At 40.5% G+C, this 20477-nt stretch overlaps 1 protein-coding gene across 1 annotated transcript in view; it reads left to right on the top strand.

Moving 5' to 3' along the window:
* The window catches only part of LOC111237075 (ephrin type-B receptor 1-like), an 82109-nt gene extending 62362 nt beyond the window's left edge, over positions 1–19747 (top strand). The window contains exons 12-20 of the mRNA XM_022766073.1: positions 1030–1091; positions 1221–1418; positions 5967–6214; positions 9526–9593; positions 10280–10427; positions 12790–12939; positions 17780–17976; positions 18088–18246; positions 19636–19747. Of these exons, the coding sequence (XP_022621794.1) occupies positions 1030–1091; positions 1221–1418; positions 5967–6214; positions 9526–9593; positions 10280–10427; positions 12790–12939; positions 17780–17976; positions 18088–18246; positions 19636–19747 (1342 nt within the window). The remainder of the gene's footprint in view (positions 1–1029; positions 1092–1220; positions 1419–5966; positions 6215–9525; positions 9594–10279; positions 10428–12789; positions 12940–17779; positions 17977–18087; positions 18247–19635) is intronic.
* The last annotated feature ends 730 nt before the right edge of the window (positions 19748–20477 follow it).

Here is a 20477-nt window from a genome sequence, read left to right as displayed (position 1 = left end):
AGCATGTTTGCATTTTCTCATGATTTCTCTTTTCACCATCTATCACATGATGTATTTTTGGCTATGCTCTGGCAGGGGACAGTGTTCATCACTCAGGACTCTGTGGTTGCTTCACCACTCATATTACATTTTAACAACCTTTGCTAGCACTTAGCCATTGCTAGCCATTTGTTCAAAACAAATACACTTCCAATTTAGCTCTTTTTTTGCTCAATATAAAGTTGAATGCACTTACTGTAATTCACTTTGAGCTTTTGCCAATTAATGTAATGTAAAAGCTGTGAACAACATACATGCAGAGATAAAATCCAAGTGAACATCAGTTTATTTTAGAAATATATGAGCGTTTGTTTTTTATAAAAAAAAAACAAAAGTAATTCATCTATCGACAGTAAACTACTAGATTTACTTTTTGTCCAACAGCTGCATACTGTATGTGTACACATTGAATAAGACTCTTTGTTATGATACATGACAAAATATTTCTAAGCCAGTTGGGAATTTACTGTATTTTGTTAATAACAAAATTTGTAATTACCAGAATTGGAAGTGCAATTTTGAAAAAAAAAAGGAATTTTTTTTTGATTTGATTGAATAGTTTTAAAATAGAGTTGCACTCTCTGAAATGCCTGAAGTTTCTGTAACCCCATGACCTCCCAGAAATAGCAAGCGACAAGCTGTCTCTCCTGTTTGCTGTATAGGGTTTCTTTTGTGAAGATCAGTTGACATATTAAAATATTACAGAGAGCATTTCTTTGGTTCCATCCTCAGATGAAAGCAGGAAACAAGAGATGACAACATAGAGCAGTAACAAGTCACCCAATACTAATGAATTCCTGACAGACTTTTCCTTTCTCTTCAGCAGACTTTTTGTGACATTCAGGAAAACTATTTATTTTATCTCAGCCTGGCTGAAGAGAAGACAACCAATTAGCATTTTATTCTCACAACATTTCATACTTTTGTGTAGAATTTCTGTCTACTTGCCACTTTTCCCTAAAGTCTCTCCATCTTTGTTTTTGTGTGTAGGAGAAGGCAGCTGAAGGAGAGTGTTTACGGTGACAAGCTGCCGCAGTACAATAATGGAGGAGGTACGACCAGCACTGTCACTTCTGCTGCACTTTTTCATCTACTAAATAAAATCCACCTTCATACACATTTACATCCACCATACTTTTAAACAGTTTTTATATTTTAACTTTTTCTCATCTTCTCTTCAGAGGTGACTCTGAGGCCTGACATGTTCAGTGGTCCCACCCCCACTGTGACCTTTCCCACTCTGTCTGAGGGTCACAGTTCACCAGGGGTCAAGATCTACATCGACCCCTTCACCTACGAGGATCCCAACGAGGCTGTGCGGGAGTTTGCCAAAGAAATTGACCCCTCCTGTGTCAAAATAGAGGAAGTCATCGGATCAGGTAGAGATTTTTATAGACTTAGTGTCCTAAACCCTCTGGATTACCCCTCTTCTCTCGTGTTGTTTCAATAACCTTTAAAAAACTCAACAAATGTCTCAAATGAAAATCCCTGATTATTTCAATATGTGACAAATATTAATGTTCGTTCATTCTGTTTGTACAAGAGCTTTGGTTGAAGAGTAAGAGAAAAAAAGTCACAGACATTGCAGATATCTTCTATAAACTGCTTCAAAGGGGAACATTAGAAAAGTAAACCTTGGTTTCCTTAATGAGAGCAACTGTCTCCTCAAACAGCAGATACTCTACAGTAAATTAATCAATTTCTTCAACTGACAAACTTTTGTGTCAATGAGAAAGATCTGGAAACATGCAATGCCAATTTATTATTTTGCTTTATTTTTTTCCTTTGAAGTCAGGGGAGATGTTTTATTCATGCTGAGAACTTTCACAGGAATAAATTAAAACTGTCCTCATGCATTCTCTTTGGCTATCTGAGCTCTCACTGTAAAAATGCTGTGTGATGTTTGGCAAATGTTGGATGTGAAATGGAGTCCCAGAGCTCCCTCTGAAATATTAGGGTGTGTGTGTAGAGGTTTTACATTGCAGCTGTTGGATGGAAAAAGAAAAAAAAAATGGAAACAGAAACAAAAACTTCAGAGTTGCTAAGTGCCTTATTTTACCCCTGATCTCTGAGTAATAAACTTTATTGTCCATAAAAATATAATAAAATACATACAACATATGATATAAATTATGGGTGGGTACCCCAGTAATAAATTATTAAAGACTGTAGTATTGATAAGCTCTGACAAGCTTAAAGTTATCCTGCACATTTTGTCTCACCCACTCCGTTTCTGATTAAGACTTTCATCTATGATGCATTTTCAGTATTACCAGAAGAGATCTCCCTCTCAGAGCCTGTGTGTGTGAGGGGCAATGGCAGCTCTCTCTCTTTCACGCTGCAGCACACACACACACACACACACACACACACACACACACACACACACACACACACAAACACACAGAAACCCTGCTATTTGTGACAATGGCGGAGAGAACTGAACATTTAAAACTGTGGTTATGCTCGTTGACACAAGTTCAACAAGTCTTTTGCATGTGAGAGCGAAAACATGAACAATCTGTTGAAACATCTAGCAAAAGTTTATCACGCACAAATAGAGAAATACACAGTTTTCGACCACCTAGCTCCTAGTTTATCTGCCGTTGCCCCAGGTGTGTTGGGAGCCTGGAGTCCACACACCGAGTTAACATAACTGCTCGTTAAAGTATCGGGTTGACTCAACTCAACACACAAGGTCACAACTATGTTCATAACGTACATCCAGTGACAGCACAACATAATATCAGGAATACACCCAGCTATCATCAACATCCTTGTTACCTAAGTAATACAATTTTAAGATTTAATGTTGGTGATGTTTGTCCTCTACCTCGGCCCGCATTAGATGAGGAATGTTTTTACGTCAGATGTTATACCCCTGATAACACAACTTGTTTTCTTTGAGCCAAAACCAATCAAACCCAAATGGCCATGGAGCTGTGGGTGAAAAAGGTCATGAACCAGATTCAGACCTTCACCGCTGCAAGTGTGTGCTCTGGGCTTTGGTCTGTTGAGGCACTCTGAGAGGCTTTTCATAATCCCTCCGTTTCTCGCTTTATTTCTCTCAGGGGAAGGTTTCTCACCTCAGCCGGAGGTGACAGAGGAGGGATGAAGACGACGAGATGGGGGGTGAATATGAGTCTGGGTGATATGAGATGTGGCCGGACTTTGAGCTCTTCAACGGTCGAATCTCTCCCATTCTGCTGCCATAGAAAGTGAAAAGGCTTTCTCTCTTTTTCCCCCGTCTCTGACTTTATCATCCTGTTTTTCTTTTTGTCTTTCCTTGATTATTTCCGCTATCTTCATCTCTCTCTGTGATTCAGCCCCTCTGGAGTTTCAGAGTTTGTTTGCGCATAGAGAAATGCTAAAACAAACAACCGAGGGGGGGAAAGCAGAACAACAGATTGAGGAGGGAAGATAAAAGAAGAAAGCACCCTAAGGAGATAATAAAAATATCTCACCTTACTGTCTTCCTCTCCCTCTGTGATAACACCTCTCTCTTTTCTTCCTTCCTTATTACTATCACTCCCAGTGTAAGAAACGTCCTTCATGAAAAGCAGTTTTGGCTGAAGATAAGTCCTGTAACACTTGAAGTTACAATAGAAATGAGCAATAGTATTTCACCTGACAGGCCAGTTAATTTCCTTAATATATTACTGTAGATTTAAGACAAGATATCAGAGCAAAACCAGTGAATATTTTGTCTAATGCTCCGTCCTCTCCTTGACCACCTCTATTTTAGAAAGACAGGAAGTGATATATCATCTTGTCTCATTTCCATTCTTCACTCTTTCACTTCTGCACCTTGTATCTCTCCTTCCTTCCCTCATCCTCTCCTTATTTTGCCCTCCATCATCCTCTCCTCCTGCAAGTTTACAGCACTGACAGTAGATAGTTTTTAATGAGCAGTGAGATGTGGAGCAGAGATCACAGTGAGACAGGACGACACAGCCTGTCATCCAATTCCCATTACTCATCCATTATTCACACGCCGATTTTTATCTCTGAGATGAGGACTTTTATTTTGAAGTGATATTCAATTTTCATGTCCCCAAGCAGCATATGGTTGCATTTATTTTGACAAAAGACATACGTGTCTCCATAGAAAGGAGGTTTTCTCTACATTGAATAGTTTCATTGATGTTAATACAGTTCTTATTCTTAACATTGCAGCCAATCATAACAAACCAATTCATAGATCATAATTCATAAAAGAAGCAGTAACAAGAGGCACATGAACAATGTACTTTAACCTCTTTTAGCTTTTAATTTTAAAGTTTTGCAAAACTTTCCAAGTGCACATCAACTGAGCAGACAGAAGCTACAGTTACTCAATTACTGTTCTTATAGTAAGTACACTTTTGAATGATATTAAAATATAGAGAAAAATATCAGTTTGAGGGGCACAACACCACTTATACACATGAAGAGTAGCACACCCATACAGAGGACTACTACCTGTGAAAACAGAATTATTAAAGGAGCCATCAGAATGATTGTCAGATCAAATAGCTCCACAAACCACCTGTAACCATACGTTTCCGACGACAGATTAGTGGGTGTCCAACCATTTCAGTAGCTTTCTGAAACTGACAACCTGAAATTCACCACTACTTGATGCTGTGATTGGCCAGCTGTGCGGAGGTGAGAAAGGCGCCAGGGTTTGAACATCTCTGTCAAACTTTCTTTTTTCATTCTTGACACAGTTTTTCTTTTCATTTACTTTCATTTTCCCTGTAAAGACAACCGAGTGCACCACTGTGAACGTCTTTATGACATCCGGCTTTTCACTTTGCCATCCAGTGTGCCTGTTCGGAACAACTATATTTTCTCCAGTAAGCGTGGGTCTAAAGAAAAACCATTTGCAATACTGAAATTGTAGATTAAGTCATATTTAGTGTATGGCTAATTCTGGGGACAAACAGCCTTGGCCTCTGCTGCTTGAATTTTTACCTTTTTTAAAAAAATTAATTATCTCATTTTAATGAAATATTATGACCAAAGTCTTACTTCTGGTTGGATATCTAATGCTAATTAGCCTACCTAGTTAGGAAATAAACTGGCATCCTATGTGAACACAGTGACCTCAGTTCAATAAATTTATGCTACAAAGCAAATAAACAGTAAGAAATTGCTTTAGCCTGCAAGACAAATTAAACTGCGGGCAGGGATTGAACCTATGAACTTTGTGCTTCAGTACAGTCTCTTTATCCACAAGGGCAACAGGCTGCCTTTGTTAAAAACAAGAGATAACGGTGAGTTGAGATGTGGTGTGGTGTGCAAAGCCATAGAAATAATAATGGCACCATCCCTTTTATCTCATTTGCCCCCTCTGCTACATAGCCCTCTGTCATTCCTGAGAGGGTTTCTTGAGTGGATTCAATTTTTGTTGTTCGTTCAGTCTGCGAAAACCATTAATGTGCCCCTGAGTGAAGCCCTTGACCTCAGTCTGCACCTACAGAGCTGCTCAGAGGCCATCAGTATGAGACTGAGGGTGCAGAGGGCAGCTCTCAGGACTGAGAGTGTGTTTATGTGTTTAACATGCCTCGCTCCTCACAACACTGCCCGAATGCAAAGAACAGTACGCTCTTTCTTGTTTGATTGATAGGAGATGGTTAATTATAAAAGGTACCCAAATGGTATGAACTTCAGCACATCTGATTTCACAGCTGACCCATTTTACACCATAAAATATGATTAAAAGGTAATTATTTATTAGCCCCTTTATTATGAGATAATTTATTGAAGGGTTCTTAATTCAAGGGGAACATTAACAAACACCATACCCAGCAAAGCTCTTGTTTTACCTGCTGAGTCACTTCCTGTTTTCTGAAGAGCTTTAGATGAACATGGTACCATTTTAATTTTGCTGTTAAGACAGAATGCTTTAATTTCAAGCCCCTTAATGTTTTCTCCTTCCTCAGGGGAGTTTGGGGAGGTGTACAAAGGCCGCCTGAAGCCTGTTGGGAAAAAAGAAATTCCTGTGGCCATCAAAACCCTGAAGGTGGGCTACTCTGAGAGGCAGAGGAGGGACTTCCTGTCTGAGGCGTCAATCATGGGCCAGTTTGACCAACCAAACATCATCAGGCTGGAGGGCGTGGTCACCAAGAGCAGGCCTACAATGATCATCACAGAGTTCATGGAGAACGGAGCTCTTGACTCGTTCCTCAGGGTAAATAACACGCATACATATTGTCCACATTGACGCATGCAGATGTAGTTATTTTAGCGAGTGCACTGCTGCTCTTTATGTAACACTCAAGAAAGGGTTGTTTACAGTTTTAATATAGGACAGAAGCAGTGTAAGTGCATGAATGTATACTCCTACACTATAGAGGGTAGCTTCCAAGATTAAGAGTTTGTTTATGTGTTTAACTTGCCCTTGCCCCTCTCACTACAAACTCTGATACCAACACAGTAAAGCTATAAATGTCAGATTATAATAATGATAGTAATAATAACTTTATGGACAGTACAGCACTTTTCAAAACAGTTTGAAAAACGTTAGAAGGTGTATTACTTGGTTGAGTCAAGATTTAAACATTTCAGAATTGTCTGAATGAGATCAAACAATTAAAAATCACACAGAAATAAAATGGAGTGAAATACTCAACAATATAAGTATATACACTGTTGCTCATAAAGTTGGAATAAAATATTTTTTTACCTCTTTCCATGAAATGATTGTGACAATGTGATTTATTTCATTTCACCTGGGTAATTGGGACACATAATGTAATCATTGCACCTGGTCAAAAGTGATTACTGATGCATTTAGATAGGAATAAACAGAGGATTGTGTCTGAAAACAAAATGATTCCAACTTTATAGGCAACAGTGTATAAGTATAAGATACGAATAATAATAAAACAGATGAATAAAATAGTGTACTAGTATTAATGAAAAGCTCTTTTTAAAAGATTCGTTTGGATTAATGATTTAAAAGATGTTCCCAACCACATCTGATATTATGAATCCTTTTTGGGTTGTAAAATCTAATAAATAAACAAACAGTTGAGCTTGACAGTTCATTCATAACCTTAGAAACCTGAGTTTGACTGTCTCAACATGCTCATTCTGGAACTTTCAGCTGTATCACATGGTCCTCAGCGGATGGAATTTGCTAAGTTGTCAATGCTTTCCATGATTCTGAGTCATGATACCTCTATACAGGACTTCTCATTCATGGTAAAATTGAGTTTGACAGTTTATTCATTAATTAGAAAATAGCAGTTGACAAAACAATGCCGACTGAAAACCACTGAAAATGTCTCTTTAAGATGAAATATTCACGACTAAAAAAAGCAACAATCTAATAATAAAATGTCAAAATTCAGCTTCAAACCAGTGAGAAGACCACCAAGGGAAAAAAGTGTCAAAAGTCAAACAACCAAAACTGTCAGTGTGTTTGTGAGCTAGTATGATCATATAGGACCCATTCACATACCGTCAGAAGCTGAATGAGATATGAAATGGGTTGTCAGGGCCTTTAAGGTCCACTTACTCACTTATTTCGCAACTTTCAGTCCGGTCCTCATCAGAGCATAGAGTGGATTTGAGCTTGTTGTCAAGCTGCAGGATGAATTTGGGATTGATCAGTTGGTACTGTGTGATGGTGCAGAAAAAGTTTTCAAAGTTATGTTCAGTCCACAGTCACATAGTCCAAAAATGTAAGTGAACATGCAATACAGAGGAACAGATGAACAGTGGAGGATTGGGAGTTTTTGGATAAAGAGACACAAAGACAGAAACAACCTCCTGCTCTCCCTTTTCTCTTCTTCTTTTTCCTTCCTGTGCTCCTTCCTCCTCATCCTGCCAGCCTGTCTGCCCGTCAGTCTGTCCGTCTCTTTGATCCTGCCCTCCTTTCGAGGCGCCTCTAAAAACAGAAAGAGAAACACTTTGATGTTCGGTTCTCACAGCGTGACCCCTTTTGACTCAAATCATCCGCTGACTCATACACGCACACAAACACAATGATCGATCTCACTGGTGTTGCTGTCCTAGCGTGACCATCTTGCAGGCACAAGACCCAGAGGATCAATGCGCGTGTGTGTTTGTGTGCACCTAAAAGAAGGTTTTGCCTGCAGAGGATTAGGCTAGAGGAGCATCAAAGGCACAGTTTGATGCACAAAGTGAATTAAAAGACACACTCACACACACACACACACACACACACACCCACCTTCGACTGCAACTATGTCAGCGGGGATGTCAGTGATGTTTATAGAAGACAGAGACAGTCTGGCCCGAAGGTGAAAGAGTGAAATTGCAAAAAGGCGAAAATGTTTCTGGCTCATAACAGGAACAGACCTACAGCTCTTCATAACATGAGGTTTTTGTGTTGATTTTTAATATTCAGCTCATGCATTTTATGTTTGCTTGTACACGCTAAGGATATATTAGCAAAAATTCTGATTAAAGCAATAGCAAGATAAAAGAAGTGATTTTCATTATTCTATACACACCTCTCATATTAACCTGATTTATACATGGCAAGGCATAATTGCAATTATGTTATATCACATTGTATATCTTTGGGACAGCGAAAGCCCATCGGCCAACATTATCCAAGACTCCAAAACATCCCTGATTAACTGTCCTATTCTCCAAAGGGAAAAACACCATAATTTACTCTCTTAACTCCATAAGCCTGATTTAAAGCCACTTTAGTAGCACTGGTTGACCCGCTTCATGCTATACAAAGTGATGTGATAATAACTGATTAACTAGTATCTCTACCGTGTAGGATAAACTATAGCCCTGCAGCATGAAGTAAGGCTCGATCTACATGTATTCATGTTGTGATTGGCCTGTTAACAGAAGTGCAGTGTCAAGAGCTGAAACCAGGCAAATGCTTGGGCCCCTGATGACCCATCATATTGGCACATTTTGCAATGACAGCCGTGAACACCCTAAAACCTCCCTTAAAGACACTGTACAATGCTCCAAACCCACCTAAGCGGGGCCCCTGACGATGTGTGCTGTAGCTAGCATGTTTATTCATGAATGGTATTTACAAAATTGTCCAGTGTATTCTGTGTCATTTCATGTTGTATTCTGATTGGTTGGTTTGTAGAAGTGGGTTCCTGGCAGCAGTCACACTGTGAGAACTTGATCTGAAATTTCTGACATCATCTGAATTTTTTTCTTTGGTCACCACAACTTCAGCAACAATCAGCCGTTGATGGAAGCGTCCCACTGTGCGATCTAGGATGACGTTGAAGTTAAACTGTGGAAATCTCATAAAATCACATTTCTACAACATCCGCAATGATAAGAGTGTGTTTAGATATGGTTCGTCTTTACCCAAATCACATTACAGTCACATTTTGTTCTCTGAGTCTCAAAAACATTGTTTGTCATGACGTTTTCTGTTAAGTGCTGACATGTCTTTCACGTGTCTGACTTTCTCTGAATAACTAGAGTGAAAAAGTCTGATAACAGAAAACAACAATAATCCTGTCATGGTTCATGGTTTTGCAGCAGAATGATGGGCAGTTCCCAGTGATTCAGCTGGTTGGTATGCTGAGGGGCATCGCGTCTGGAATGAGGTACACACACACACACACACACACAAACACACACAAACACATGCTGCAGAAATCCATTTTATTGTAAAGATTTAGAACAAGCTTTTTGATTGTTCAGTGATTGTTATGAGAAGTTAGATTTCTTTGAAACAAAACCAATTCCATCACACTGCGACTTCATGTGGTGACATCCAATACAGTCTGTTGATGTGTTACAATCAATCAGACGTCAGCAGCTTGAGATGTACTGCATCCACATCCTGCAAACTCTCTGTTTCACACACACATATTCATGCAAACACACATGAAACATACACAAACTCTAAAACATGTTATATGGTAATCCAAGCTGTTATTCAAGTCAACAGCACCACAACCTGTCGACTTGGCCGCTTGAAACACTGCTCACACACACACACCTACACACACCTACACACACACACACACACACACACACATTAGATCCTATCTGTGTTTTATTGCAGGTATCTGGCTGTGATAACACGCAAACATGTACATGTACACAAACGTTAAATCCCATTCCTACTTTATCTAAGGTAGCCAGCAGTGATAACACACACATACACTGACACACACACACACACCATGCACACACACACACTAAATCCCATTACCTTTTTATGGTAGCCCAGGTAGCTGGCAGCAGATAACACACACTCACACAATAAATCCTGCTGATGTTCCAGGTACCTGGCGGAGATGAGTTATGTTCACCGGGACCTGGCAGCTCGGAACATCTTGGTTAACAGTAACCTGGTGTGTAAGGTGTCTGACTTTGGCTTATCACGATATCTGGAGGAGGACACCTCTGACCCCACCTACACCAGCTCACTGGTAAGGACACACACAGACACACACAAGACAGGCAAGCGTAATTAAATGTGCATTCAAGAGGACACACTGTCCCACTGTGGCCAAAGGATGGCGAACTGCGTGCTACCTGTCGCCATGGTAATTTTAATAACCAGGAGATTTCACTCACATTCATAAAAACAACACTCAAAGTCCACAGCCATGCTAGCAGCCCTGTGAAGCTTTAATACCTGCTGCTAATTGGAAAATGAAATTTTTGAATGGATTAAAAATTGATAACTTTGCAGATGTTAGATCCTTATGACTAGTAGAACATTAAACGCAAAGTTTGTCCTCAGGGTGTCTTTAAATGGACATTGCTCCGATTGTCAGAATCCGTTCTTCACTATCAGACTCACCTTTCATCATGTGCTTCATCAGCCTCAGCTGTACTTACGCTCATCTGTGCGTTGAGCTGAATGCTAATGTTAGCATGTTAACATGTGCACAGTTGGGGACATTAATTTTTATATACAGCTGATGAAGCTGAAAACCCACTGGAAGCAAACGAATGTTGTCCCTGTGGGTGCATCAGTGCTCACAAGCTCACAGACACTTGTTGTTTTTGTATCTCTAGTCCTTGAGGCAAGGGACATACAGAAGAGGATTTTCTTCAACTTCTGACCCCTCCTTCTTTTCATGCCACCGGTCAATCGCCTGCTATCCCACATTATATGAAGGGACGGTTCCCTCATGCCCCATTGACAATTAGTTGGGCCATTCTTCGCCCAGTCATTCAGTCATTAGTTTTAGAGATATGCCGTCGTGAACTTAAGTGTTGGGTTAGTGGACAGTTTGAACCCATGGTGGCACTGAATAAAAACTCAGAGGACCATCCTGGTCATTAAGGGGGCCAGTATACTCCATCGGACCAGCTTGACAGATGGTTGAATAGCATCAAAAACCTCCCCCCTCCCCACTTTCCTGACAGTGGATCAGAGGCGGGCTGTGTCAGACCAATTCTGTAATTTTCTGACAATCCAACATTCACACCTTTACTAGCCAGTTGTTTGGTGGTGAGAAAGGAGCCAGGGTTTGAACTTCTCTCTCCAGCTCTCTTTCTTCATTGTTGACACAGATATTTCATATTAAATGATATATTGTGTCTCCCCCTGCTCTACAACAGCTGACCTTCATGGAGTCATCCTCTGCCGACCATGAATGTCTATGCCAAATTCAATGGATATCCATCCAGTTGTTGTTCTCTTTGGATAGAAGTGATGGAAAAGGCAGTCTGTTCAGAGGCATTGTATGACTGCTTCTAAGTATTTCCTATCATTTTAAAAGTGTAAACGATTATAGTTTGCAGAGATGATAGCTGTGTCCCAATCCAGGTTTGCGAAGGTGTGGCCCTTCGTAGCCATCATAAACCGTGAAGGCTGAACCAAAATGAGACTGTAAGTCTGGCCTAGAGATGATTTTGACTTTGCATCACCAGCTGTGCCCGCGGCTCCCATCGCCTTCTTTTTCACAGCTGAGCTGAAAACTCAGTACTTACATTTAAAAGTGTATTCCTTGGGCTCTCTGTCGGTGTTGTTTGCTTTCATTACCAGTATCTTGGGAAAGGTTGGGCCATGAGTGATCCACCCATTGGATCCTTCACTGCCCAGGAAAAGAAAGCCGCATTTCTCGGCCGCATTTGAAGGAGCCTTCAAAATGGGACAGCCTAGTCGCGCTGCTGTGACACAATCGGTCTACAAATGCAGCCTCTGAGGGTGCGGCCCCTGAATTGGGACACAGGCAATGTATTCCTACAGGAATCAAGCCCAGCCAAACACGTAGCAATATTTCCCATTCTCCTGGACGACAAAATCAGCAGTCAGAACAACAAAGCTTTTGTTTAGTCGCTGCTTTGTCTTCATTAGAAAAGACAAGAAGAAAAAAATGTAGATGAACAGTATGTATGTGGAACAGCTGTGTGTTATCCATCTCACTACACTATCAAACATCTGCTTTGTCTTCTCTCTCCCTCTCTCTCTGAGTGCATCTTTTTACCACTGAAAACTGTATATGATGCTTCAATGTGAATGCAGCAGGTGACTCATGGACACAGGCAGCTGTGTACACATTGTATGAAATCAATCATACACACATTTCCCGTCACTCTGTCCGGTAAGGATTGTGATGACCATTACATTAATAGTCAGTCCGCACCTTGGTATTTATGACATACTGTGGCAGATATATGGGCTGCCTATAGCCTCCGTTTAGTACTGTGTGATGAATGTTTAAGTACGCACATCAAGAGCTAAACTATAAAGCAAAAAAAAAAAAAAAATTTTAATCATTTTTCTTCTTTTCTTTCTTTTCCTTTCTTCTCGTTTTTTGTCTTTCTTTCTCTCAGGGTGGTAAAATCCCAGTGCGGTGGACGGCTCCGGAGGCAATCGCCTACAGGAAGTTCACATCAGCGTCAGATGTCTGGAGTTATGGGATCGTCACCTGGGAGGTGATGTCATACGGAGAGAGGCCTTACTGGGACATGAGCAACCAAGATGTAAGTCCCCACCTGCTTGTGCGTGCCTGTGTGGGAAAGACACAGAGATAAAGAAAGAAAGTCTGTCTCTTGTCATCTTGTGTTCTCATTGATGTCTGTGACTGTATAAGATTGTGTTCGTTCACCCTTTTTTTTTTTTTTTTTTTTTTTTTTTTTTTTTTGTCGTACAGTCATTCTAGAGAGAGACTGTGTGTGTGTGTGTGTGTGTGTGTGTGTGTTTGGGTTGGGGGTGTGATTATTTGTTTCCTTTGCCGTCTCTCACAGCAGGGTTTCTGCATGCCGAGGAAAACACACGGAAAATGAGGACATCAATTTAGGTGTCACAGAAATGTTTGTTCCCTGAAACATCAGACCAAGAGGCATCAGAATTTTGTTTTCCAGCTGATCTTTTCTTCAGGGAATTTTAGATTGCCTTGACAACTTCATTCCAATTACCTGCACAGTACGATCAGTTTGCTGCAGCATTTCTATACCTTTTTATTTTATGTCGGCATCACGTTGATGTTATTAAATGGTTTGAAATTATATTTATCCCCGTGTTTGTTTTAGACTAGCAATGATCAGCAATTTTTTCTTTCAAAAAATAAGTGTACAATTCTCTGCTCTTGTATTAACAGAATATGAAAACCACTCTCTCATCCTTTCTTTAGGCTGAGTATTCAATTTTACTGTTTAAACCTAAAGGGGATCACGAACAGTACATGAAAAAGGAGGTTCCAGAAGATTGGATTGCTGACATTTTTATTTTTAGGTTTCTATTTCCGAGAAGAAATGTGATACACAGATTATAGTTAGTTTTGGCACTAAACCCCACTTCAAAGCATTGAGGCTCTAAATCCCAATTCTTGCTTTCCGAAACTATAAATCTAATGGCTCTGACACAGAGTAGCCTGGGAATTTTACAAGCTTACAGTTTGTCTCGAGTTTAAACTTTAAAATAATTTTTGTTGCTGCAGAAAATTTGCCAACGCATCACTGAGTGACTGCAGTTGAGTTTATCACCTGGAAAATATGCTTAAAGCAAAAGCTCTTTTAAAAAATATTATACATTATTATATAATATATAGAGAGTCGCTGTCTTATTTCTCCCAGTAAAATCACATTTTCAAACCCCGGCTTCCACTCCAGCAATGTTTAACCTTCTTTAGATCTCATTATCTTATATGTGGAATATTCTCTATCTGGTTAGCTTTCCCACTGATGAGGAGTTAATCAGTGATGAGATGTGCTTCCAACTGTAAGACAGAAACACATTTTCAACTAATAAACGTAAATCAGTTCCTCATTTTCGTCTGCAAGGAACCATTTCCTTGTCTAGCATTTAGATCACCTTAACCATCTCTTTCCCCTTATTTCACACTTTCCACCATCTCTTTCCTCCCCCCCCGCTGTCTCTCCTCATCTCCTCCCTTTGCAGCCTCACCCCTCATTCCCCTTAGGTTGCTCCCGAGAAATAGAAGCAGCCTATGCAGCAGTAATGACAGAGATTCAGTATAATGACAGAGACAGTTTTATAATGGCACAGATAGTGTATAATGATGGAGAAAGTGTGTGTTACTGCTATAGCTAACGAGGGTCTGTTGGGGCATTAACTATGCATGAACCTCACACCCTAAACTCACACATACTACACACACACACACCTAAACCACACACATGCAGGCAGGCAGGCACACGTAAAAAGGCACACACACACCCAATTTCAAAGAACACGGAACGGTGAAATTGTCAGCGGAGCCGCCACAGGTGCTGTGTTCGACATGAATTAATCATGAAAGAGACCTCTGATGTTTCACTACACTCGCTGCTATTGTGATTGACAGCGGTGCTTAGAGAGAATTTATGTGGCACAAAGCCTGAGAAGTGTGTCGGGGTCAAGTAGAGTTCACTCAACGAGCAGACAAATCCCCGGCGCTGCATTTACAGTAGAAGCGCAGCAACTCCCTCAGCTTATATAGGCTTACACATACACTGACTTGGTCTTGTAAGTTTAAATGTACGAGAAGACATGGAAAAATGATTTTGAGTTTTTTTTTGGCACTTCTGAACGACACAATCCGTCTTTAAAGTATGAACAAAAACATAGCAGCAGCTCCAAAACTCAAGATACAGCGCACAGTGCGTTTGGACTCAGAAGCTTGAATCACGGGCAGAAAAGTTGGAGTTAAAACAAGGTCAGCGATCAAAGCAAGAAGAGGTATACAAGTCCAGGGGGGTAGAAGCAGGCAGGCTAAAGCCCAAAAAAAGGCAGAGGTCATAAACTGAAGCAGGAAAACAAGACAAAAGGCTGGAATGCTTTGGCAGGAAGGCGTCATGGAAAACCTGGCAGCACTGAGGCTGAAGAGAAGGTAAACAAGGGAAGATAATGAGGGAATGAGGAGCAGGTGTGCAGGTGAATGTGGAGGTCAGGTGATGGAGGATGGCAGGGTCTCAAACGTTAGAGTGTTAGTGAGAAAATTCAGATGTGATTGACTTTAAGTGCAAATAAAAAATACAATAATTACAAAACAGTGGCACATGGCATGAGTGAAGTGCAACATGAATTAATTAAATATGGGTCTTTTTCAATTTTGCCTTATCATTCTAAAGTAGAACTACAAGAATTAATTGATTGATCGAAAGAGTATTAATTGCCAAATATCTTTATAATAGATTAATTGCCATTTTATGCCAAGCATTTGATAGCTCCATGTTCTCAAATGTGAGACTTTGCTGTCTCACATTATAGTAAGCTGATTGTAGGACATTGCAATGAGCATTTTTCATTCATTTTTAATCAATAACGAAAATATTTGAAATAGTTGCAGCCCAAATTTAAAGAAACAGTTCAACATTTTGGGAGTTATGCTTATTCTCTTTCTTCATGGCAACATAGAAAACTAGTAAACTGTAAATGGATGGTTTAAATAAGACTTTTGCAAGTAGCCTACTTTTCCCTGTTACTCACTTTGCTTATATTCTTGCAACTTGCTGACATCATATGCACAATACTGGATCCAGCCATCATTCACAATACAAGCCAGAGACTAAGTCTAAATTATTTTAGTTTTATATTCTGATGCTGTCATTTCCATTACTGTCACTTGAATCTTCCACAGAATACTTGTCATCATCAAAAAGTGATTGTGTTGGGTCTCTAAAGATAAAAGTGTGGAGGGTGACAAGACAGATGATAGTAACTGGATATGTGATGTATGAAAACATTTGATTGAAGATATTGTGCGGGAGCTTTACAGATACAGAACATGTTAGGCGCCGCTGTTTGAGCCACCAGGCCACACCTCAGTGTGAGCTTTAAACATCACATCCATCATAATTAGGGTTGGGGAGACATCAAAAAATAAATTTTCACTTCCCTGGTACAAAGGGCAGAATAATTGGAGACAATAATCTCTGAACTTTATATTTCCTTTCTTTTGTTATTTTGTAGGGGGTAAGGCAGCTAGTTACTCTTTCAGGCAAAGGGGTTTTGAAGTCTGTGATGTTCACGATAATTACATTCTGCACCCAAAGGTATGCTGGCATATTTAGCAGTACCTCCCTGCAATACAGAATCCCTGCCTAAAAGTTTTCTCAGAAAAACCTAGAAAGATCTGTATCGTCCTCAGTACCTGCACCGGCATAATGAAATCAGTAGCTTCTCTGTGTAAAACTACCTGCCTCGACATCAGAGTCTGCAGCAGGCGTCACTGCTGCTTAGCGATGAATATCTGGATAATACTGAGTGACTGCACGCTGTGTCAGGATGAAGCTCTCAAATGGAAATTGAATCCTCTTAACTAATCCAAGTTTTCATTTTTTCTGTAGTTTTAAATAAAGCTAAATGAGGCAAGATTTGTCTGTAAAAATACACCTGTCCTATCAGCCAAAGGAACTGTAGCAGAGCAGACATTCCCCATCACTACTGAAGTCTCATCTGCCTGGAGGAAGTAACAAATCAAAATATGAAGTGTCCCCTAAACAGCAGCAAGAGAGCTGGACTCAACTTTGGATCTTTTTTTCTTATTTCAGCCCTTTGATACCCTGAGCATCACAGACCAGCACCATGCTGTGAGCAATTTACTTATGTCATATCACAAGATTAAATTTCTTCCAAAATATTTTCTCTCATGTCATTTATATCTCCCCTTTCCCCGACCAGAACGTGGTGCTTGTCTAAAAACACACCGAAGAACTTAGACTTTTTCTGCTGTCTCTTGATATTTGTCAAATATACAGTATGTCAAAGACAAGTATTTTTCTGAATATATCCCAAATCCCCCATCTTATCTCTTCTGGTGAAACATGAAAATATTTTTGTATATCCTGCACTCAGGGACATAAACATAAACCTTAACTAATCAAGTCTGATTATGGGAAAGCAAACTTCATACTTCACATTACAAAAGCAGCCTAAGTGGTTAGAATTGATTTATTTCTCCCTTTTTCTCTGCTTCCTGATCCAACAACGTGGGTGACGGAGGAGTGGGTGGAGGCAAACAGCCCTTTACAGTTGAATAGAGGGTTGCATTTAGCTGTTGTTCCCCAGAGGCTCACTCACTCCCTAAGGAACGGCTTTTTTAAAGCGATCAAATCCTTCAACATTTGATTAAATCCCTCTAGAAATTACACCCCACCTGCATATCTCAAATCGATTGATACCATGTCACATAATGGAGGCTAAAAACGCCATTTCACTTTGTCCACTTTGGGGCACCAGAAGGGAGACTTACTCCAGCTTTAAGTATGTAGAATGAAATATATATAGATAAATGTTTTTTTCATTAGTTCGTAACAGTCTGTGTCCACTTGTCCTCTCCTTTGTTTTTGTCCCTTGTTTCCCTCTCCCACCGTGTCCCAGGTGATAAATGCCATCGAGCAGGATTTCAGGCTGCCGGCTCCGATGGACTGTCCAGTGGTGCTGCACCAGCTGATGCTGGACTGCTGGCAGAAAGACAGGAATGCTCGGCCAAAATTTCCTGATATTGTCAGCATGTTGGACAAAATGATACGCAACCCTGCATCTCTCAAAGCCGGCACCAACAACGTGGCCCCTGGGTGAGGAGAGATACAAACTCATTTGCATACACAAACACACTCGACCCTCTGTTTCAGCAATAGTTGGGGGGGGGGTTTCTTTTAATCGCTCTATGTCTTCACTCTCTGCAGTCCTTCCCATCATCCCTTGTTAGACCGTGGAGCTCCAGACCTGAGCAGGGTGAGCTCAGTGGAAGACTGGCTGGCTGCTCTGAAGATGACCCAGTATCGAGACTCCTTCCTGGGCTCTGGTTTCACCTCTTTGCCACTTGTCACACAAATCACAGCCGAGTAGGTCCACCCATTAAACTTCCTTTCTTCCGTCTGCCTCTCTCTGCCTGCGTCTCACACTGCTCACCTGCCAAGTCGCCGTCTTGTTAGTTGGATGACTGGCAGCTGGGTGGCTGACTGCTGGTCCATTTGTACGCCTGTCTGTCTCTCTGAACAATCTCCCTGTCTCACTCACTTCCATCCTTTCTTCCTCTTCTTATCATGGTATAAAATGCTATGAGCACCATCACTGAGCATCAGTATATCACTGTCAAATAAATAGTGAGTGTCCTTATCCAAATGAAACCACTATCGTCTGAGTGGTGTCAGCACTGCTGGTGTTTCTGAAAGCTAGGACCACATTTCCCACAGTCTCTAGCTTTCACATATCTCTTTTCCAAACTCGGTGTTCCTGCTTGTGGTTTGTTCTCTTTCACTGTTTTACAGCTAAAAAGAGTTTGTTTTTTTTCCTGTAATGTTTAATTCCCAACGCCACCTGTCACTGTGGGAAACCTTTTAGCTTTGTTTACTTAGTAATGAAGGCACTATAGGTTTTCATTTTGTCAATACCTTGATCGCTCTGTTTCCTACCAAAACAAGGAGGCAAATATTTTTGCAATGTGTGGTTTAGTTCTGCTGAGCAGCTACTGGATACAAAATGAGCCTTTAGCAACGACCTCAAAACTCTTCAGTCAATGAGTAGTCCACCAGAGGTCCCTACCATTACCTCTGACCAAGGCTCCGGCTTGAGTTGGTCCCTGTGCTCTCCTAAACAGTGAGAATGAGTCAGACATAGAGGATTAATTCCCCCACAGGGATTAATTAAGTATACTTTTACATAGTAGCAGATAAGAGGGATTGTGAGCCAGTGAAATTTCTTTAAGACACTTCTCATGCTACTTGGGGAAAGACGGATGGGAAACTTGCACCAGAACTTAGTTTTTAAATTGTTCTCTTTGCAACACAAATTCATGGCGCTATGTGTGTTAAATCATATTTTGAAAGTTGGGTCCATGTTAGATCCTGAGAAAAGTTATATGCCTACGTAGCCCATAAAAAGTGACGTATATGACGTTATGTGGGATGTATGGCCATATTGTTTGCTGTGGCTGAAAGCAAATTGCCCCAGGTGCCACATCAGATCGGTAAAATAAAATTATTGATGCACCTGCAACGCATACAGTGGAGGAATGTACCTTTAAATTTAAAGAGGTTAAAACCTGAGAGATGATTATGTGAGATATATGATTAGTTAAACAGAGGCTATGACAGTAGTCTTTCATTTATTAGATTTTTTGATTTACGGGTGTTAATATCCTACACATAACACCTCTGATAATAGTTCATATGACATTTTTCTGACGATGATGATACAGCCTAATATCTGTATCTGTTTATATGTTTTCCCAGAGACCTTCAGAGAATCGGAGTGTCTCTTGCCGGCCACCAGAAGAAAATCCTGACCAGTGTTCAGTCAATGAGACACCACGCTGATGACCAGTCTCCTACTGAATCTGTGTAACCGCGCAGAGGAGTGATACAGTATGAAATATTTTGACCCGTGTACAGTCTGTGAAGGAGCAGGCTGTCATCTTTACACTTCTTCTTCCACTTCACATGTTTTTAAACAATAGCCAAACTGTGGCCATTTATGTGTCTGCATGGCCACATCTGTCCTCCTGTCATTGGACTTCTCTCTCTCTCTTCTCTATCGAGTTAACTTCAGTGGGCAGTGCAAAAGCCAGTGACTGAAAACAAAACAAAAAAAAAACTAGTATCTGGACTTTTCTGTCTTAGGGTGTCTTACGTGGTTACAGTCACAAACCCCCTTCCCCTCTCATGCAACATCTGCAAGATTTCATGATGGAAGTCAGACCATTTTTTTTACCAACTTGACTGTTTGATTCGAGGACGACATGGCCTGGTTTTTATGTAAGGATTATTCACACAAAGATACAACTGTGAAGACTGTGTGAGCAGACATTTATATGACAGGACACAAGCTGGACCAAAAGCCTGACGAACTATAACTACAAAGCTGTGTTTCTTGACACAAGACCCAGAGCAGGCCTTGTTATCTCCAGTGTGTTTTGCTCAGTGTGTTGGTGAAAATTGCTACCATTTGAATCCAGACAAGAGCCAACGGTTTTAATGGCACTTTTTTTTCAATCTATCTTCATATTGAAGAGCCTGTACATATTATAATGTGGGATATTTATTTCCTATATGCTCATTTGCTTTCTCTTCTGCCA

The sequence above is a fragment of the Seriola dumerili genome, unplaced genomic scaffold (assembly GCF_002260705.1).
Source record: "Seriola dumerili isolate Sdu_G_001 unplaced genomic scaffold, Sdu_1.0 BDQW01000002.1, whole genome shotgun sequence".
NCBI classification, from domain to species: Eukaryota; Metazoa; Chordata; class Actinopteri; order Carangiformes; family Carangidae; genus Seriola; species Seriola dumerili.
Note: the sequence above shows the minus strand (reverse complement) of the source record. Positions and strands in the feature narration are given on the sequence as shown.